Source organism: Medicago sativa, chromosome 4, assembly GCF_051527215.1.
Source record: "Medicago sativa cultivar Bolivia chromosome 4, Bolivia_mono, whole genome shotgun sequence".
NCBI lineage: Eukaryota > Viridiplantae > Streptophyta > Magnoliopsida > Fabales > Fabaceae > Medicago > Medicago sativa.
The window spans coordinates 86,097,900-86,117,877 of NC_140752.1; the positions used below are offsets into that span (position 1 = coordinate 86,097,900).

At 32.9% G+C, this 19,978-nt stretch overlaps 2 protein-coding genes across 5 annotated transcripts; one reads left to right on the plus strand and one right to left on the minus strand.

Moving 5' to 3' along the window:
• Positions 1 to 4,249: 4,249 nt before the first annotated feature.
• LOC146933109 (polynucleotide 5'-hydroxyl-kinase NOL9-like) lies at positions 4,250 to 8,542 on the minus strand. Its single transcript, XM_085708384.1, has 8 exons — positions 8,110 to 8,542; positions 7,649 to 7,682; positions 6,834 to 7,003; positions 6,537 to 6,720; positions 6,245 to 6,425; positions 6,057 to 6,156; positions 5,092 to 5,219; positions 4,250 to 4,463 (listed from the first exon to the last, which is right to left on the minus strand). The coding sequence occupies exons 1-8, from the start codon at positions 8,375 to 8,377 to the stop codon at positions 4,458 to 4,460; spliced, it is 1,071 nt and encodes a 356-aa protein (XP_085564510.1). The 5' UTR covers positions 8,378 to 8,542; the 3' UTR covers positions 4,250 to 4,457.
• Positions 8,543 to 9,907: 1,365 nt separating this feature from the next.
• On the plus strand, positions 9,908 to 18,063 carry LOC146933110 (DEAD/DEAH box RNA helicase family protein). 4 transcript variants are annotated; one of them, XR_015007338.1, is made up of 20 exons: positions 9,908 to 10,980; positions 11,068 to 11,121; positions 11,331 to 11,443; positions 11,561 to 11,773; positions 11,864 to 11,942; positions 12,212 to 12,265; positions 12,362 to 12,436; positions 12,560 to 12,613; positions 13,029 to 13,073; positions 13,160 to 13,254; positions 13,342 to 13,471; positions 14,059 to 14,157; positions 14,388 to 14,443; positions 14,726 to 14,828; positions 15,856 to 15,984; positions 16,206 to 16,269; positions 16,398 to 16,567; positions 16,815 to 16,839; positions 16,944 to 17,059; positions 17,384 to 18,063. XR_015007338.1 is itself a non-coding variant. In XM_085704845.1 (19 exons), the coding sequence occupies exons 1-19, from the start codon at positions 9,931 to 9,933 to the stop codon at positions 17,469 to 17,471; spliced, it is 2,748 nt and encodes a 915-aa protein (XP_085560971.1). In that variant the 5' UTR covers positions 9,908 to 9,930; the 3' UTR covers positions 17,472 to 18,063. The 4 variants fall into 4 exon arrangements, 1 of the variants encoding a protein (XP_085560971.1); XR_015007337.1 differs by lacking the exon at positions 16,206 to 16,269 and having other exon boundaries at positions 17,384 to 17,794; positions 17,879 to 18,063; XR_015007339.1 differs by lacking the exon at positions 16,206 to 16,269 and having other exon boundaries at positions 16,502 to 16,567.
• Positions 18,064 to 19,978: the final 1,915 nt, after the last annotated feature.

The following is a 19,978-nucleotide window of genomic DNA, read 5'->3' on the forward strand; positions in this document are numbered from 1 at the left end:
TTCATCCTAAATCTGTAGCACAAGCCAGAAAATTGTCGGTGAATTCTATGTCTTCTCAATATAGGCACAACATATTTAATGGTTTTGATTTCTAACACATGCATCTATAGTGTCGATTTAAACTTAAATGGCTAACCGTGCTTGAAGAAAGTCTTGGTTGGGCACATACCGAACACTTCAATTTTGGACACATACTCACATAAAACTAACAACATTAAATAAAATTGGAGTATGACAGCATAAATGAAATAGAGTTGAGATAGATTTGCACATCTATCTTCAACTCTAGCTTGTTCTCGCCAAAATTAAAAAAAAATCTAGGCCAGTTAGTAAAAAGACCATGGGAGTTACCTTAGAAGGTTGAAGATTAAAAGGGGAATTGGGCAGAAGGTTGGATGAGGAAGAGAATAAAAATGGTAAGAGCTATTGAAAAATCATAGTGGTTGTTACAATATAAAAGTGCAAAATACTTATAATATTAATCAAAATCAAAATTTCATAAAAATTATTGTTCATAATTTATACACACTAGCACAATAAAAAGATCAAACAGACAGGTACGGAGCGCCCAACGCTAATGTGCTTATGACATTTATGTTCATGAGAAAATAATGACTTTTATATGTATATTTTCATGTAGGTTGTGATCTTTCATGCAATTTTTGAGATATTAGGAGTGATTGGAGCTCACATTGTATGCGAGTTGAGTGTTACGATAACATGGTCACTCTCCCATTTTCAACCTGATCCATATGTCAAAGGATCGAGGAAAAAATGACAGGTCGTGTTTTTAAAAACGGTGATGCTATAAACACAAATAATATCACCACAAACACAACGTGAAGCATCGAGGAGCGTTAGATCTATTTAGATCCGGGAGGCAAGGGTAGAGTACAAATGGTAAAGGGGTCCGCGTAGTTGCAAATCAACTTTGATGATGTTTTTGTGGAAATTATTTTCGCTAGAAGTAGCAATTTCCTTTAAAAAATAGTGATGTTAATATGTTTAATATTGTTGATTCATTTAAAAATAGGAGATTGTTTTTCGTTGATAAAAAATAAGACGATTATTTGAATGTAGGTGAATTGATTAAAAATAGGAGGATTATATGAAAGTGGGTGAATAGTTTGCATTGTAAGTATACAAAAAAAATTCCCCCAAAAAAGTATATAAGAATATGTCAAGGAAAATTAATATATTTTTTTGTAGGTGCTATAATATCACATAAACTCGAAGAAATTATATATTTTTAGTCGAATGGTACAACATATGTTTAGGTTTTTCATGCTATTTGACTAGAGATAATTCTATTCCAGACACAAAATATGGATACCTCTATCCGGTGAAATTTGTTAGACTAGGTCCCGTTTGGCCTGCCTTTTTATTGACTTATCTTATACTTCAAAGTAGAAGCAGGGCCAAACAATATTTATATTAAGCTCCTCAATTAAAAAGTGACTTATTTATAAAGAAGAAAAATAAGAAAATAGGACTTTTGAAATAAGTTGATGAGACCTACTTCTACCAGGCACGCGCAACTTATTTTCCCTGCTCCACCCTTCGAATCCCAATGAGCATATATTATATGTTTCATTTTAATTTTTCTGACGTTTTTTATTTTGAGAGCAATTTTTCTGACGTTGTTTCTTGCTGTTAAATTGGTTTTGCTGATGTCATTGACATGTACGTATTGCTTTTTTTACCGTATTTTTTATTAATTAATCTCTATAATTTGTTTATTTAAAAAATTGGTTATCTTTTTATTAAACATCTAAAGAATACTATTCAAATTTGGTATCCTGGTACTTTTTACTGGCAATGCTATATTAGTATTTAAATAATATTTTCTGAGTCCGGGTATGCTCCATTTAATCCATTTAGTGTTTGGATGCAAGACATGTGTCAAAAAAACAATTAAGGGTTCAGATTTAAAATTAAAAAAAATAAGTATTTGTATAATAAAAAAAATCTCTCTGCCGTGATTCTCCTTCCCTCTCCTGTTACATGTTACAGTGTTACGATCTCTTCTCTCCCACCGCCGCCCACCGTCACTTCACCCAGGGGCGTATCCTTTCATTATGAAGGGGTAGCCTCGGCTACCCCAAAAAAATTATTATTCTTTAATTAGCCTGTATGTATTTATATCCGGCTACCCTAAATAATAAACATTGAGCTACCCCAAACAAGTTTAGTTACCGAAAAATAACATAAATAAAAAAGTAAAAAAAATTATTATATGATTGATAGATTTATTTGTATCGGTTTGGTACTTTCGCTCTCAATAACAATTATAGAGAGAACCTTTTCAACAATAAAAAAAACTAGCACAACAATAGTCATAATTAAACATAACCTATTTGTGTACATTGGAAAATATATTATTAATCTATTTTGTAAATAGTCATTTATAGATAAAATTGGCTTCTTGAAACACATTTTGTCCAACTTTTTAAATAGCTATTGTCAATTTTTATCATTTGAGTTAACTTTCATGTATTGGTTAATTTTCCTTTAAAAAAAAAATGTATTGGTTAATTTTCAGATTATTTTGATTTTAATCTACAAAACTTGCGATTTTTTTAGTTAAGTTCCTAAAATTTTGTTTAATTTTAGTCTTTAATTTTTTGTTATAAAGATGAAATCGATGACTAAAAACACCTTTTTTTTTTGTAAAATTTAAAAAATCGAGACAAAAATTGAATAAATTTGTTTGCAAGGTCCAAACCTAAAAAATTATAATTTATAAGACTAAAAATATATTTTATCTTTAAATTTAATACGTTGGTTTTAATTATTTTTTTTATAGTTGGCCTCTGCGTAAAAAATTTCCTAGCTTCGCCGCTGACTCCACCACCGGCCGTCCCTAACCTCTTAATCAGTAACAATTTGATTGTTAAATGCATGAAGAAGCTACAAGAGTGCCTAATTTTTCCAAGACCTGATTTTCTTTTTCTCTCCCTTCTATGTATGAAGCAAGCACTTTGAACATAAAAGTTGTTTGTTAATTTTAGCATTGATCTAGCGATTGCTTTGTTACTGGTGCATGATACATCTTTGAGCCTTTTTGTTTCTTGTATTCGTGACCCATAACAGTGGTGGTGGATTTGTTAATGACGGCGGCGGCGAGACAGAGAAGAGAGGAATGGAGAAAAGTTACGGTGTTGTAATTGAAGAGAGCGCGGCGACAGGCAAAGGTGGTGGTGGCGCCGTGGCAGTGGGCGGCGACAAGAGGAGAGTGAAGAAGAAGATTGAGATGTAGTGGACAGGGAGAGGCAAGGTGAAGAAGAAAAAGATTTGTTACGGTGTTTTCCTTTTCAAGTTTTAAATCTCAGCCCATAATTATTATTTTGCCACATGTCTTTCATCCAAACACTAAATGAACTAAATGGACCATATGCTAAATTGAGCATACCTGGACTCATATTTTCTAATGATTTTATCACAGTCACTAACATTTGATTATTACTTTTAAAAAAAAAGTATGATATAAATTTAAAGGTCCATTATTTATATACTTATTCAATTTTTTTTAAGGTAAATAATAATTATTTATTCAGGCTTTTTGATATAATTTACATTCTCATTATGATTTCTCTTTTCTAAATTCTGTTTCATTTTAAAAGTATTTATTTGTTTTACTATATAATAAAATATGAACTTTATGTCCCCGTGAGCATATATCTTAGTTGGCAAGGACATGCATTATTATATGCAGGGGCCCGGGGTTTGAACTTTGAACCCCGAACACCCCACTTATTTACCTTAAAAGATGTGAATTCTAGTCACTAGACTACTTGACAAAAAAAAATATATGAACTTTCTTAAATAATTTCATTTTATTTGAAAATATTATCAAACACATTTGGTATAAATCATAAAACTTATTGCTTTAAAAAGAATACTATCAGTATCAAACACTTTAACATAAAAAAAATTTTTGAAATAAAAAGAAACATTTGCCAAACAACTTTTAACTTCATTTTTAAAGCTCATAATTTTAACTTTAAGTTTAAAACTGCTTCTATATCTGAAAAAAGTTCGGTCAAACGCATCCTAAAAAACAAACAAAATCACCATGTCTAATTTGAATTAGGAATTAGATTGATGATTGATGGCTATTGTAAGTTGTATTTATACCATTTTCAGCCAGGGAAAAATACATAACTACTAGTCAACCCAATTTGTAATAACCCGTAAAATTTAGGGAGAAAATTCGCAAATCATATATAGAAAGGAGAAAAAAAAAAAATACAATCAAGCATACTATATAAATTACAATCCATGTGCTGCTGCTTCCATGAAAGGGAAGTATCATAATAGTAAACTGTCAATAGAGTTGCTTCCTACCCTGTCTTAATCTGTTACTATAAAGATTAAAGGTATTCTCTTTTGCTAACTCATGGAAAATAACTGGCTGTAGTCAATATATTCTCTGACATGTAAGCTGATATGCAGCCCTAGACCTGAAAATAAGTTTTTTTTTTTTTTTTTACATTAGCACATATATTTGTTAATCATGATCCATAAAACAGATTGAAGTTTTGAAACATGGTTGACAATTGATCATTTCATGACACTTTAATAAGATTGATGCTAAGAAATAAAGGTATGGACTCATGCAAATTGGGAACAGATAATTTGGAAACTCTTGATATATGGTTTACGAGTCTCTTCCTAACTTATCATCAGTTAGTAGTTGATGCCTTAGAGGTATCCTTTTTAAGGGCATAGTTTTCCTTTGTTTTCTTTTATGTTTCTTTTCTCGAGCAACTCTTGGGTGGACACAAGAGTTTGGACCCTCTATTTAGTCATACACACATAAAAAGAAAAAAGTAGAAAAAATAACAATTAATAATCATTAATTTTTAAATGATTATAACATGTCCACTTTTGTGTGTGTGACCAAATAGAGTTTCCAAATTCTTGTATCCACCCAAGAATTATTCTCTTTTCTCTCATGTAACCTAAGGAAAAACCAACAGAAAGTTTTCCTTTGGTAGCTCAAAGTAATAAAGTTAACTTTTTTTACAAGAATTATTTCTACAAGTTAATGTTCAGAAGAAAGAGCAAGTACATAAAACAATTTCTTACCTGCAATAAACTTGTAGGAATTTGGATATTACCCTGAAGCAAGAGGTTGACTTTTTTCAGAGAACCAAATGGCACAGGTGTAATCAGATAGAGCATGCCTTTAACTGTGTCAATGCCCCTCACAATACCTGAATCACAAGAAATCAAAACGCCTTTAACAGTAATGATGCTAAGAATTACTCAAATGCATGACAGCCAGAAAATTAGATGGCTGTATGATCCATGTGCTCGTCATTACAAGATCAGAAGACCAGAGGAATATGAATTTATTCTTTATCTTTTCTATTTGTGGATGTTTGATACATTAAAAAGGTAATTATCCATTAAGATGTGTTGCAACTCATGATACTCCTGTTACAGCCAACAGAAATATGAGATATAATGAAGTCAACCTACAAATGCAAATTCCTTTTAGTGTACCTCACTGCTACCATAAGTTTGAATGATATCAAGTTCAAAATTTAAATTTATCTTTTCATTATAATCCAAATGTTGTTTTTTGTTTACAGGCATTGGAAGCCTTCTACACGAAGGCCGCAAAATAGGGGGCCTTCAACTAGTTGACCACATTACTGCCAAAGGGCCAAGCAGGACCATGTTCCAGAATATTGTATACAAGCTGGGAAAAGTAAATACCTATTAATCAGCTTGAGGGGGATCGTCAGCATGTTTGTTTCTATAACAGATATAGTCCTGTGTATGTAACTAATATCCTTTATTTTGTAACTTTATTCATAGAGTTGAATCATTTGGAGGACTCGTTAGTGGCTTAGGGAATCTCAAACATCATCGGATTTAGTCATTATTCATTAATTAGTTTCTTGTTCTGCCTTAGGGTCTCATGTACATAGAACACTCATTGGTGTTTTGTTTAGGATGAATAAATAATTCATATTCTTTTAAATTTTGAGAAATCAACCTATGACGAGACATTTTGGAATTTGGAAGTCAACCAAGTTACCTACCAAGACCAAGGCACCAGGGTAACTTTTTAGGTCCTTCAGATTCAACTGCTAAGCCAACAATACTAGCATTCAGGCTGGAGAGTATTTCAGAGATTGGGACCTACAAAAATATTCATAAGTCATGTAAAATGTTTTGATCAATGAATGAGACAGAACCAGAAGAGATGATAAGTAGCATTAGAACTAACCTCGTGAAGAACACGTCGAATCTTTATGCTTGCGATGGGAACATTATAAGGACAGTGAGAGGTCAAGGAATTTGCAAGATCCTTGATTGTTGAAATATCTGAATCACTAGGAAAGCACTGTCTGAAATAAGCTATTATTCGTGAATCGCGCACAAGACGAGCATCCTTTTGAGCAGGCACCCTGGGGAAACAAATAGGGATATTCTGTTATTCTATAATACTTAAATTAAGTCTAAAATATAATGAACTAAACTAGCAGCTGAAAATGGTAACTTATATTATTTGTGCTTACGATTTATTTAATGAGTCCTGACGAGCTGGATATATCTCAATCAATTTAACTCTTCTGTTATTCTTCCCATTTGACCCGAACTTTCCAACAGGTAAATTCTTCAGATCAGTGGATATGCCTATCTTAACTATATGAGTGGGACCAATATATTTTAGCATGTTCACTAATACCTTATAACCATCACCTGAAATGCAAGACAAAACACATTGAGTGAGTAACATAATAATTGATATATTGTTATTGGTCGAGAAAAGCAGTAGTTTATTTGGAGTAAAAATACAAAATATACGAGTTTACCTTTAACCCAGCCAGAGGTATTCACTACAAGAGGCAAGTGAATCTTAGAAGAATTTTGTCTCTTATCAAAGGTGCAATACTCCTTATGATAATAATCATAAATAGAACATATGTATTTTAAGTATGTTGACGGATCTTTCTGAGAAGAAACATCACCAAAAAAAAGGGATCTGTTACGCAATAAACGACAGAAAGTGAGTCAAGCAACTCCATTACAAGTGAGCGCATTCATTCAAATAAGACATGGATTGGCCGACACTAAAAGAATCAAATATATCCTACAAACTACAAACAGACAAAATTTCATCCAACTCACTGTTTGTAGAAGACTGCATAACAATGTGACAAAATAGGACCTCAAATTCAAAGCAACAAATAAAAAACCAAAAAGACAGTCTCAGTTCCCAAATTATTGAGATGAGATATCATGAGTGCCAGTATCACATGTTAATGACATTGATACAAACTGGTATTGATACTGAAACTAGCACTGTTGCGAAAATTTCTGATCGAAAGTATCTTAAGGCATGTAAACTATTCACAATTCTTTTATCTATGTGAGTGGCAAAAGCCTCAAATCTATGCTATTAAGAATCTGACAATATCTAAACTAGTAATTGAGTCTGAGACCATTGGTCAAGTCAAGAATTGATTATTTAACAAGATACAATAGTTAAGGTTGAGGCAACATCAAATTTCATAGTTTATACATCTCTCGTGGTTTCAAAATATTTGATTTACATCATTAGTATAAAGTTAACTAATCATTAGTACAAAGTTAATCAAGATATGAGATAACATTTCATAGTTTATACCTCTCTGGTGTTTTCAGGCATGGAATCGTCAAATCTAACATAGTAAAAACACAAAAAAAACTCGTGTCAATATCCATAATGAACATTTTTATAGAAAATTATTGAATCAATGAATATAGGGTTAAATATGATTGTTGTCCCAACATAATTATCAAATCTCGTTTCTTCCTCCCATGACAAAAGTGACAAGTTTGCGTCTGTTTAAAATTTTCAAGCACGTGGTTTCAATTCATGTTAAATTCAAATTTGTTTAATTTTCCTTAAACTTTTAAATTTAAAAAACAAATTTGAATTTAGCACGTAGTAAAACTAAATGTGGGAATTTTATTAGACACAAACATGCAACAATTTTTACGAGAACATTAAAACGAAAGCTGATAATTATGTACGACGAAAAACTTATTTAACTTGTGATTCTATTACATGTAAATGTTAGAATAGGTATATGTTAGAAAACCTACCTGGAGTAACTTTATTAACAATGGTAAGAGAGATAAAACCAGGAGGAGTAAACTCAGGTTGGCCAACATCAGTTTCAAGATAAGCAACTCGGTCGCATCTAGTTAATAGGACATTGAGGAGATTTCGCGAGAAGGTTGATTTGCCGCAGTTACTTGCTCCACAAACAAATGTGATGGGAGGAGTTGGACTGGATGTAATGGAGTTAGCAGCTTGTGACCATTGTTGTGGGATGTAAATGTCTGGAAGGACAAAACCAGATGAACCCATTGCTCTTTCTTTTTCTGTATGTGAAATTGCAAAACCGATACACTTTAATTACAAATCTTTTTAGTCATTCATATTTGTAAACAGTTAGTGTTCATTCAAAGAGTGTGAGAAGTACAACTCCAGTCACGTTTTGCTCTGCTGCACTACAAGAGCAGAGTAGCAGCCAAAAATATGATGAGTGTCCTTGTAAGTTGTAACCAACTCCACATGGTTTGAGTATTTTGTTTTTTTGCTTCTTTGACTAGAGGACTCTCTAGTATAGTGTTTGTTCTTTTTTCAATCTCAAATCAATTTCTTTATTATTATGATCTCAAACCAATTATAGGTATTTTTCGGTATAAGTACATCATAGGCACCAATAGTGAATTGTTCCAATCGGTAAGAGATTTAAGTATGTTAAACTTGTGATTAGAGTTCGATTTATGACTCAAGAATAATTACGGATAAACGACAATAAAAACTTTGCACTAGTATCGTAGTAACGAAAAAAATAAAAAGTACATGTCAACCATATTTTTTTTTTGTTTCAATCTCTCTACCATTTAGATCATACCATAATAAATTAATAATACTAGCAAAAATGTGTCGGTCTGGCCGTATTTTTCTACTATATTTTATTGTAAAACATTATTTTAATTTAATTTAATTTATTTATTATCAAGGTGAAATTTGTGGTAGTAAAAGATATTTAATTAAAAAATAGTTAGTTTTTGATTTTTTTTTTTTTTATAATTTTTGTGTAAGTTCAAATTTAAATTAGCAAAACAGGTTAACAGCTAAGAATAATTTTATACATAAAATTATCTTACCAAAAAATAGTTGCACGGTAGTTATCTTCAAAATTGCATGGTATTGATGATATAATTTTCAAAATTAATTACTAATAATTAATAATTTTATTTAAACATTCATCATTTATGCTTAACAATGATTTTTAATAATAAATAAATTTAAATATGATAATTGTTGTATAAATTTACCTTTAACAACAATTATTTTATAAATTTAAATACAAAAATATACATATCATAAAGATTAAAATAATAAGTTTAGATAACATAAATATTATAAAATTGAAAACATGTTAAAGAACCAAATGTAAAAAAATTGTCTTAAAATCTTGCATTCAACTTTTAAAAAGTTAAAATACTGTTTCTTCCATGAATTTTTTTTTGCTTTGGGGTTTTCTCTACACATCTCTTTAGGGCAAAGTTAACAAGACACAAACAGTTTTATTTATCTATGGTCAAGTCTAAGGTGTAGAATTATAATTAGTTTTGCACCATGGGACCGGTTTGTTTTTAGTTTTCACCATTGGATCAATAAATCTAGCCATTATATTAAATGGAATACGATGAGATTTATTGAAACAGGGTGCAAATAGAAACTTAGGGTGCAAATAGTAACCTACGATGTTGAGAAAGCTTAGTGAAGCCCAATCCTCAAACGCGAAAAGCAAAAAAAAGAAAACATTTGGCGGGAACGTGTTGCATCATCATAATTGAGAATTCAGAACCACCCTTTCCCTTTGTTCTTCTTCTCCGATCCAAAAAATGCAGTTTGATTCCGATTCAGACTCCGACGGATCTCACATTTCTTCAACTCCGCCAAGACAACAACCAAGTTCACCATCACCGCCAAAACCACCTCTTCCAGTTTCAAACAAAAAATGGAAATCCAAAACCAAACCCTCAAAATCCAATAAACCCCTTCCTAAACCCCCCGAAATTATTCCCGAACAAGAATCTTTCCCCTTCCCTTCCATCCCCTCACTTCCTTTCAACATCCGACAACGAACGTCTGACGCTCCTTCAACTTCATCTTCTCACTCTATCGAAACCCTCCCTGCCGGATTCTTCTCCAAATCAATTTCATTCTCCAAAATTCGTAAACCCTTACTCAATCTAGAAACTTCCGAAGCCGAACCGGTTGTTGATTCTGCAAAAACTGTAGCGAAATCTGTGAAGAAACATCCTAATTTGATAGGTGCTAGTGTGGTAACGCCGATAGTCAAGGCACTAAAAGGCGCCAGAGAAGGAAATTTTGTGAAATTGAATTTGAATGGGAAGAGGAAAAAGTTTTTGAATAAAGGGTGGAAGAAAAATGGAAAATTTGGTAGTGGTAAAAGGTATTTTAGAAATAGTAATGGCAGCAATAGTGGTAGAAGTAGTAGAAGTAAACGTATAAAATCGGAACACAAAGAAGGCGATGATGATGATGAGGAGGAGGATGGTATGGGTGTTGAGAATGCAAAGCAACAGGAAAAGAAGAATGGTTGGGAAAATGAATGCAAAGTGTTGGAGGAGGCTGTGTTAGCAGCAAGAGATGAAGCTTCTGATGAGAATTTGGTGAAGTTGTTGAAATTGATTCATGGTTTTGATTCTTTTCGAGAGGGGCAGCTTGAGGCGATTAAGAATGTGCTTGCTGGGAAATCGACGATGCTTATTTTGCCGACGGGTGCTGGGAAGTCGTTGTGTTATCAGTTGAGTGCGTTGATTTTGCCTGGGATTACGCTTGTTGTTAGTCCTTTGGTAGCTTTGATGATTGATCAGCTTCGACAATTGCCTCCGCTCATTTCGGGCGCTCTTCTAAGCAGTGCTCAGGTTGATTTTACGGTCTTTTATGCGAATTATGTCTAATGATAGATCATTTAATTACAAATCTTTCTCATTTTTTGTTTATTGTATTAGTCATTTGAAGAATCCTCTGAAACACTCAACCAGCTTCGTCAAGGCACAATAAAGGTGAGAATTTCGACAACTGAATTCAGCTTTGCCTTGGATCTTCTTTTGTAGAAATGTGTAGCAATCTTGCTGATTGATTGCATGCATGAGAATGTTGATTATTTATAGGCCATTTTCACATATCACATTTGAATTGCGAGTTAATTTATTGTATCGATGATGTTAGAACTCTCACGTGAAGATACTGATTGCAATTATAATTCTTACAGGTGCTTTTTGTTTCACCAGAGCGATTCTTGAATGAAGAATTTCTGTCTGTTATCTCTGGTGGGTTAGCCGTCTCACTTGTTGTTATTGATGAAGCACATTGTATATCTGAATGGTGAGGGAATGTCAATGTCAAATTGATGAAGTGTATTATTTCTGTGAGTTAATAAGGATATCTCACTCTATATGCTTCTGCCTCCGTGTTGATCTTTATATTTTGAAATTCTTACAGGTCTCACAATTTCCGACCTTCATTCATGAGACTCAGAGCGTCACTACTTCATAAGAGTCTTAATGTAGGTTCTATTCTTGCAATGACAGCAACTGCTACAACCATGACTTTAGATGCCATTATGTCTGCCCTGGATATTCCTTGCACAAATCTTATTCTAAATGCGCACTTAAGGGACAATTTGCGTTTGTCTGCGTCTTTGATAAAAAATAGGCAAGTTAGAAGCTTCTATTTTACTGATTCTGACTGTATTCCCCTCTAACTATCCTTATCTGAGTTTTTTAATGTATACATCAATTATAGAATGAAAGACCTACTGGTGCTTATGAAGTCTTCTCCTTTTGCGGAAGTTAAAAGCATCATAGTATACTGCAAATTTCAGGTGCGTATATGGACTTCATTTTTCAATTTTAAGGTATTGGGTCTCGGTGTTATGTGATTTCATATAGTCATCTGCATTAAATTCTCTTTTCTTGCCTACAGTATTTGAAATAAAATCTTGTTTGCAAAGTAAAAGTTATTAAATTATGTGTTTCAGGTTTAGTATGTGGCTAATTACTTAATTTGCAAGTGATGTTGTATTCTGCAGTGGATATCTATATTTATATATATGTGGGAATTGATTGTGTTTTTTTTTCTTCTTCTTTTCAGTCTGAAACTGATCAAATTAGCAGATATTTGAATGATAACAACATCAAGGCAAAGGTTAGCTTCATATTTCTCTTTTTGACATTGCATGACATTGTGTGTAACCCTTGACACTGAATGTTAAATCTTTCAATTGACATGATCATCATTTAGAGTTATCATAGTGGTATTTCTGCAAAGGAACGTGGCTACGTACAGGAGTTGTTTGGTTCAAACAAGATCAGAGTGGTGAGATAATCACTCAATTTATGAATTTTATGATGCAATGCGTCTAATACAACATTGCTGGGCTTATAAAAAGAAAAATACAGCATGTCTTGTCCAACTGATACCTTGCAATTTTTTATGAAGGTTGTTGCAACTGTGGCATTTGGCATGGGACTAGATAAAAGAGATGTTGGAGCAGTAAGGCTTATACTATGTTTTGTTTTCTGCATTAATTTGCATGAACTGGTTTCTGATAAAAAAAGTTCTCTATGATCTCAAAAGTGATTCACCGATTCTAATTGGGCTCTAGTTGCATGGTTATCCACTTTTCCTTGTGCCTTATGTTTTAGACTTTTGAGTTTTGAGCACTAGCTGATTCAGAAATAATTGATTTTTTCTCTCAAAAGATTTTACTTATGGTTACAAATTTTAAATTGCAAAATGGGGGTAAATGGTATTGGAGAATTGAGCTCTTTACTTGGTCTCTGTTCATGCATAATGTTCCGATAGTTACTTTTATCTTGTTATTCGCACTACTTATTTGCTTTGGAATATAAATGATCTTGTATGTTACAGTAACATTTTTGAACTCCATTGTCATAACTGTGTTTAGGTAATTCATTACAGTTTACCTGGAAGTCTGGAAGAGTATGTACAGGTATTTGATTTCTTCTAAATTCTAATAGTAGCACTGCAAGATGTTCTTTCAATTGTTTTTCTTATTAAATAGAATGGGCATTGTAGGAGATAGGACGTGCCGGAAGGGATGGGAGGTTGTCCTATTGTCACCTATTTTATGATGATGAGATGTATTTCAAACTTCGTAGTCTAATGTACAGGTAACATAACACACTAACATAATTCTTTTTCTTTTATCTTTCAAACTTTCAAATTGTTCTTCAGTATGTGCAATTTTTCATCCGCAGTGAAGGAATCGATGAATATGCAGTGAATAAATTTCTGTCTGAAGTGTTTCCTGCTGACAAAAGCTCCTGTGGGAAAATATGTTCGTTAATCAAAGAACCTGCTTCACGCAGGTTTGATATGAAAGAAGAGGTCCTTTACTCAATTCTAATATACACTATACATTTATTTATATCGACTTTGATAAACCAGATGAGTGGTTTTCAGTTACAAATTAGACTTTCATAACATCCTGTTGGGAGTTGGCCATGCTGATACATTGATGGTGAAGGGGGAAAAGTGCAAATTTATGATAACCATCTCAGGAGCTTTAAAGATTTTGCATATAGTTCAATGAATAGAAAATCATTAGCATAGTTATCTGTGCAGCATGCATACTTTGACTAAAAGCCATTTTTAGGAATTTGTAATTGATCCTTGTTTTTGTACAAAAATGTGGTTTTTGGCTAATCTATCTCCTTGTTTAGTGCTTAAAACCCATGTCCAGATTAACTTGAGACCAAATAAAGCTAAGTTGCAGTTTCTAGGAAGTGATAGAGTTTTATTTTTTATGGACAACCATCTACTTATAGGCACCAGTCATTTATCCATTTATGAAATAAATATGCACATGCTAGTAACAAAACTTTCTCTTGTAAGGAAACTCTAGATAATCACGTGTTACCTTTTCCAGACTAGGTCTACAGATTAAAACTTTTCTCCAATATTTCCTTTACTAGGTGATTCTCACAGTTTTGACACGCTTGGAGCTGGGTGACGTGCAGTACTTACATTTGCTTCCACAGACAAATGCAACGTGTGTTCTGAGTTTTCATATGGTGCGTGCAAACAGACCTTCAATTGCATGTACAATATCGTACAAGATAAATTCAGTAACCTACTTATCTAAACTGTATGCTTAAACCATAGTATAATTTACGGATTGAAGAGATTCAGATACGACAATCCCATCTTGTGTTTGTTAATTTTTAACTGAAAGTTAGAAAGATAAATGTTGTTTGAGAGATTATTCAGTGGCTTATATTTTTAATTTTTGGCACTAATGCAGACTCCGGCTGTGTCCCTTGCCCAAAAGGTTTCTGCTATTGCTGTGATTCTGAAAAGGTAATAATAAACATATATTAAATTTCTTGGCTTTTCGTTCAAACCATTTTCCCCTGAAATGGATGGTTATTGTGTTATTAGTTATTTTAATGTTGTCAACCTCAAGATGGAATCTGATCCAAATTTTCTGTTTCTACAAAGGGAACGCATACCGTCTAATGGCACTTTTTCTTCTTTTCATTTTTCATGACTTCCTTATCGTGATCACACTAGAATAGCAGTTCAATTTTACTTATGCTCATGCATCTCTTGTTTAACTGAACCATCGTTACGTGTTTTCAGATCTGAAAATAAGCACGGACAATATACTTTTGATATTCCAACTGTGGCAAATGACATGGGGGTCACACCAGTTGAATTAACAAATCAGTTGTATGCCCTAAAGGTTTGGATTAGTCGATAACTGGATTTTTTTTCTCAAGCTTGTATGTGGACTTAACAAAATATGCTCAGATGAGATGTCTTTTTTCTTCTGAGTAACTTAATTTTTAACTAATTTAAGTTCACTACTTCCCAATAATGAAGTGTGAGAGAAATACTATCCAGCTTGTTTAAGCGCATGGTTTACATAATACATGCCTGAAGATAGTTTAGCAGATTCATTCAAAATTTTAGACTTAACACAATTAATATCACTTTGTCACCCTTAAAATTTTCAAATTAAACTAAGAATGGATAAAGCTATTGATTCATGGTTGTTAACTAATTTAGATTGTTGATAGTAATTCAAACGACAGGGGCTTCCCTTTGTTACCCTGCATCAAATCTCTGATTAGCCTTCACTACTCCTGTTAAAAATACTGATTTACGTGTTTGAAAGAAAATGAATTGATAACATTGTAGATTTACATTATAACTTTAGCCATAAATACTTGCAACATGGCTTATCTCTTTATTGTTGTAGTTATCTTATAAAACTTTTCTGCATTTCCTTGTCTTAAAATCTTTGGCATCATAGGTAATAGTTTCATATAATCGTTAAACTAAAGATGTATATTTTTTTTTTAACCAAGTATGTAGTGTTTGTGTGTCTGCATGCATTGAGTTAGAACCTTGCAAAGGGCAACCCGGTGCACTAGAGCCCCCGCATATGCAGGGTCCGGGAAGGGGTCCCACCATTTGGTGTATTGTACGCAGCCTTACCCTGTTTTACACAAGAGGCTGTTTCCAGGACTTGAACCCGTGACCTTTCAGTCACATGACAACAACTTTACCAGTTGCGCCAAGGTTACCCCTCATGTTAGAACCTTGCAGTGCGAGATATTTTTTGAATTAAATATTTCTATTTTGACTTTCTAGTTTGGGACACCTGGCCAATTTGGCCTACTCTGCCCTTGTGTATGGTATCGGAAACAGTATAATTGTGTTCTGGACTAAGCAATCTAACCTTGTTATTTGTGAAAAATTCTCAGTTTAAGGGAGAAATAACTTATGAAATGAAGGACATGGCCTACTGTTATAGGATTCTGGAAGTCCCGACAGACTTTTTTTCTCTATCAGCAGATATTACACGATGGTTATCGGAAGTTGAAAGTTGTAAGGTATATTTGTTCATTGTAGTATTTATATTTAGAGGAGTGCTGTGGATACTCTATAACACTTTCTCTAACATTCACTCTCTTATTGGATGAAAGTCCTATGTGAGTCCCACACCTTGGAAATGGATCCCATATAAAGTGGTGAGATCCACATGGGTTTCACCCAATAAAGGAGTGGGTGTTAGAAAGTCAGTGTTCTTACCATTTCTCTTATATTTACTCAGGACGTTGTATCCTATGAACAGTTTTCCTTTTACGGTATTCAAAGATTGAAAAGTAGTTATTATGGTATTGTCTCATATTTCTCTCAATCATCACAACTCATAAGTCCTGACTCTGTATCAGGAACTATAACCGGGTGGATAATTCATTGCATTTTTGTGTGTTATTTTCTCATGGTTCCGCTTCTTGTGTAGGTACGAAAAATGGATGCAATGTTTAATGCTGCATATTTTGCAGTAAATCTATGTGATAAGATGAACGGTTGCAGTAGTTCTGATCACACTTCATGCTTGCAAAGGATAATATTGGATTACTTTGCTGGAGTTGATAATGCTGATTTCTGCAAGAAAATTGATCAAAGCAGGTCCTTGCTAGTTTCTGTCACCTAAGTTCTGTACTAAATAACACATTTAATCAATGACTTCTAAAATGACTTCAAACTATATGATCTTAAATTTTTTTGGGTATTGAAAATTGGAAAATATATTTGTCCTAGTTTATGCCCCAAAATTATTATTGTAAGTGCAACCTACTTATATGATGATAAGGATATATTTATGTTATATGCTGCCATGATCTTGTACTAAAATAGCTGTTATTTACATATGCAGTCGTTTCCTGCGGGCAGATATAAAGGTGAGTCGTTACACAGGCATTCTGAGAATCTAATATTAACTTGATGCATATCATGTTTGGAAGAGGAAATTCTGAAAATTACCTGTTTCTCTGGGGATTACCAGGTTTTTCTACAGAGCAATTCGCATGCTCGCTTTACACCAAGAGCTGTTGCGAGGGTAATGCACGGAATTGCAAGCCCAGCCTACCCTTATACAATATGGGGTAAAACCCATTTCTGGTACGTTGAAAAACTTTTGATTCCATGTCCTTAAATACTTGTTGGTATGAAATAAATTGGGTGACTTTTAGGTAATATCAATAAGTAAACCTTCCATCAATAATATCAATAAGTAAACCTTTTCCAGATTTTCTATTTCATAAGTTTTAGCTTTGATTTGAGAAACAAAGGGAGGAAACTCTAGTATTTCCATTCATTTCATTTTTTTCCACTCCTACTTTTGTTTAACATTGAATGTGTATTATTGGATGTTATTTGTCTACATATTTTATATCATTCATCTAGGCAAGTTGCTAAAACTGAGATTTAAATTGTGGATTGCAGGGGAAGGTATACCAAGATAGACTTTAAGGTGGTGATGGAAGCAGCTAAGGAAGAACTTAAAAAATTTATTGGAAAAGATTTACTCTAATTATGATTGATTTTACCATCTGCCAAATTTGCACCGAGTCCCTTACCAGTAAAGACATCTGTGCATTGATTGAAGGTGGGGCGGGGGTTGCTCAATTTTTGTGACCTGCAGTTGTTTCGCGCCATGTTATTCACTGTTGAAATTGTGCCGCCGCTGCCTGTCTGTTACTCCAGGTCAAGACAAGCAAAAGTAAAATTCAATGCTCTCCCTCATTATATGTGCGACCTAGATGGAAGGAATCAAGGATTTACAATCTTTATGTCGTATATTTTTGTTGTTATCTCCTTGTTGTAGAAACTAATCCCTCAGGTCAAAAGGAAAAGGTTGATGAACTCAACTTTATGATTTTCCCCTCTTTTATTTTTCCCCATATACAATAATGAATGATTCTACTTTTTTTTTTTTAGGGAGAATAATTCTACTTATTAACAAGCTCAGATGTATAGTGTATGAAGATTTTTTCCATGTGCAAAACAGTTAGTATAAGGTGCATGATTAAAGTGTAAATTTTACTTGAGTTGAAAAGTGATGTGTTGCAAAGTTGAAAACATTTGTACTTATTAGTTAGAGAAATGATTTTTGAACATCAAAATATTGTGTTATTTTGTCTGTGTATTTTTAAAATGTAAGCTCTAGATGATAAAACGTAGGACAAATATGTAGATAAACACATACAATGTCGCATATGATGTCTATACTTTGATGTTCAAATAACAACTGTATTAATTACTATCCTATCATCATCAAGTCTTTTCCTCGCTACTTACTTGAGACAAGAACTAGCAGCAACTTATTCAGTTTCAAATGTAGAAAGAGTAGCAATGGGTAGCATATTTGAACTCCAAGTAAAATCAAAGTCACCAATAAAAAAAATGTACTCTTAAAGTTCTTCTATCATTAATCTTACGTCCCCAAACATTATCACCACATCCGACATGCTTGAAATTGAAGGCAGATAATAATGCAAGCGTCATCAATTAGTCTCTCTATTCTCAAATATATTGCATAATCATTTCAGTCAATTGTCATGTAAGCATGAACAGATCAATGTACAAAGGTATGTAGGCATCTGCCCCAACTAGGGCTGAAAATGAGTCGAGTCGAGTCGAACCTGTCTGAGCTCGACTCGACTCAATAAGAATTAGTTCGGCTCGAAACTCGACTCGAGTTCGAAACGAACTTTTTCTTTAACTCGAGTTCGGCTCGTTTAAAGTTCACGAACAACTCGGTTCGGCTCGTTAGGTTCAACTAGTTTGCTCGAACTTGTTTTCTCGAAATGCATATTTTAAGAGCTTTTTTTTTTTTTTTGAAAAGTCCTTTTTTTGTGTCAAAAATATATGTCTTTGACCATTACAAAAACAAAAATATAATTTAAATAAAACTACTAGTAAGGTAGCACTTTGTATTTACTATTGTAGCATATACTACCACTGTAGGTTTTACATCGTGAACGAAATGCGCTGCTCATATATACACTCCTCCTCTCAGTACTTTCAAAACTACCCGATGTGGGACAATTTTTATGCATATGTTTGTTTAAAAAGCCTTGTAAATTTTCCACTTTCTAGTATTACAATTATCGTTGATTTTTATTCAAATTAGTAATAACTCCTGTGAAAGAAGTGCATAATTACTAGAAGAAGCTTGTAATAAATTATATATATATATATATATATATATATATATATATATATATATATATATATATATATATGGGTTTTGCTAGAAGACACCTTTTATGAAGGTGTCTTTTAGCAAAGTTATAACTAAAAATTGAAAATCACACCTTGAGGTGTGGGTTGCTAAAAGACACCTTCATGGGTGGCTTATAGCAAAACCCTATATATATATATATATATATATATATATATATATATATATATATATATATATATATATATATATATATATATCGGAACCATTCTTAGTTCAAGTTCAACTCATTTATTTAACGAGTTTAATTTTCAACTCAAGTTCGACTCATTAGGTTCGTGAACCAAGTTCAACGAACCAATTATCGAATCGAATATCGAACTATTTTCGAGTTGGTTCGGTTCATTGCCAGCCCTAGCCCCAACTTAGTTTTAGTATTACAAATACATGGTGTCTAGTGGTATCTATAATTCAGAGTAATACGATTAGAATAATCATGATGAGTATTGCTTGCTGATTTTTCATAGGTTCCTTCCACGAGAGATGATTCTATTCGAGACACCTTCGGATACTAAACGTGAGTGTTCCTTACATCAAAGATGATATTTATTCACTTAACAGGTGAATTTCTAGCTACTTGACAAAAAAAAATATTTTGTTTCAATTTGATTCTTAAAACTCAACAACAATCATATTATCAGTCGCGTATAACATCTACAGTTAACAAACACATCAACATGTTACTGACGACATTAGATAACAAGTAAAGTTAAACCTATTGAGGTAAACATTTACAAAGATAAATAACTAATTTAACAATGAAATTACTACGATTAAACAAAAAAAATAATAGT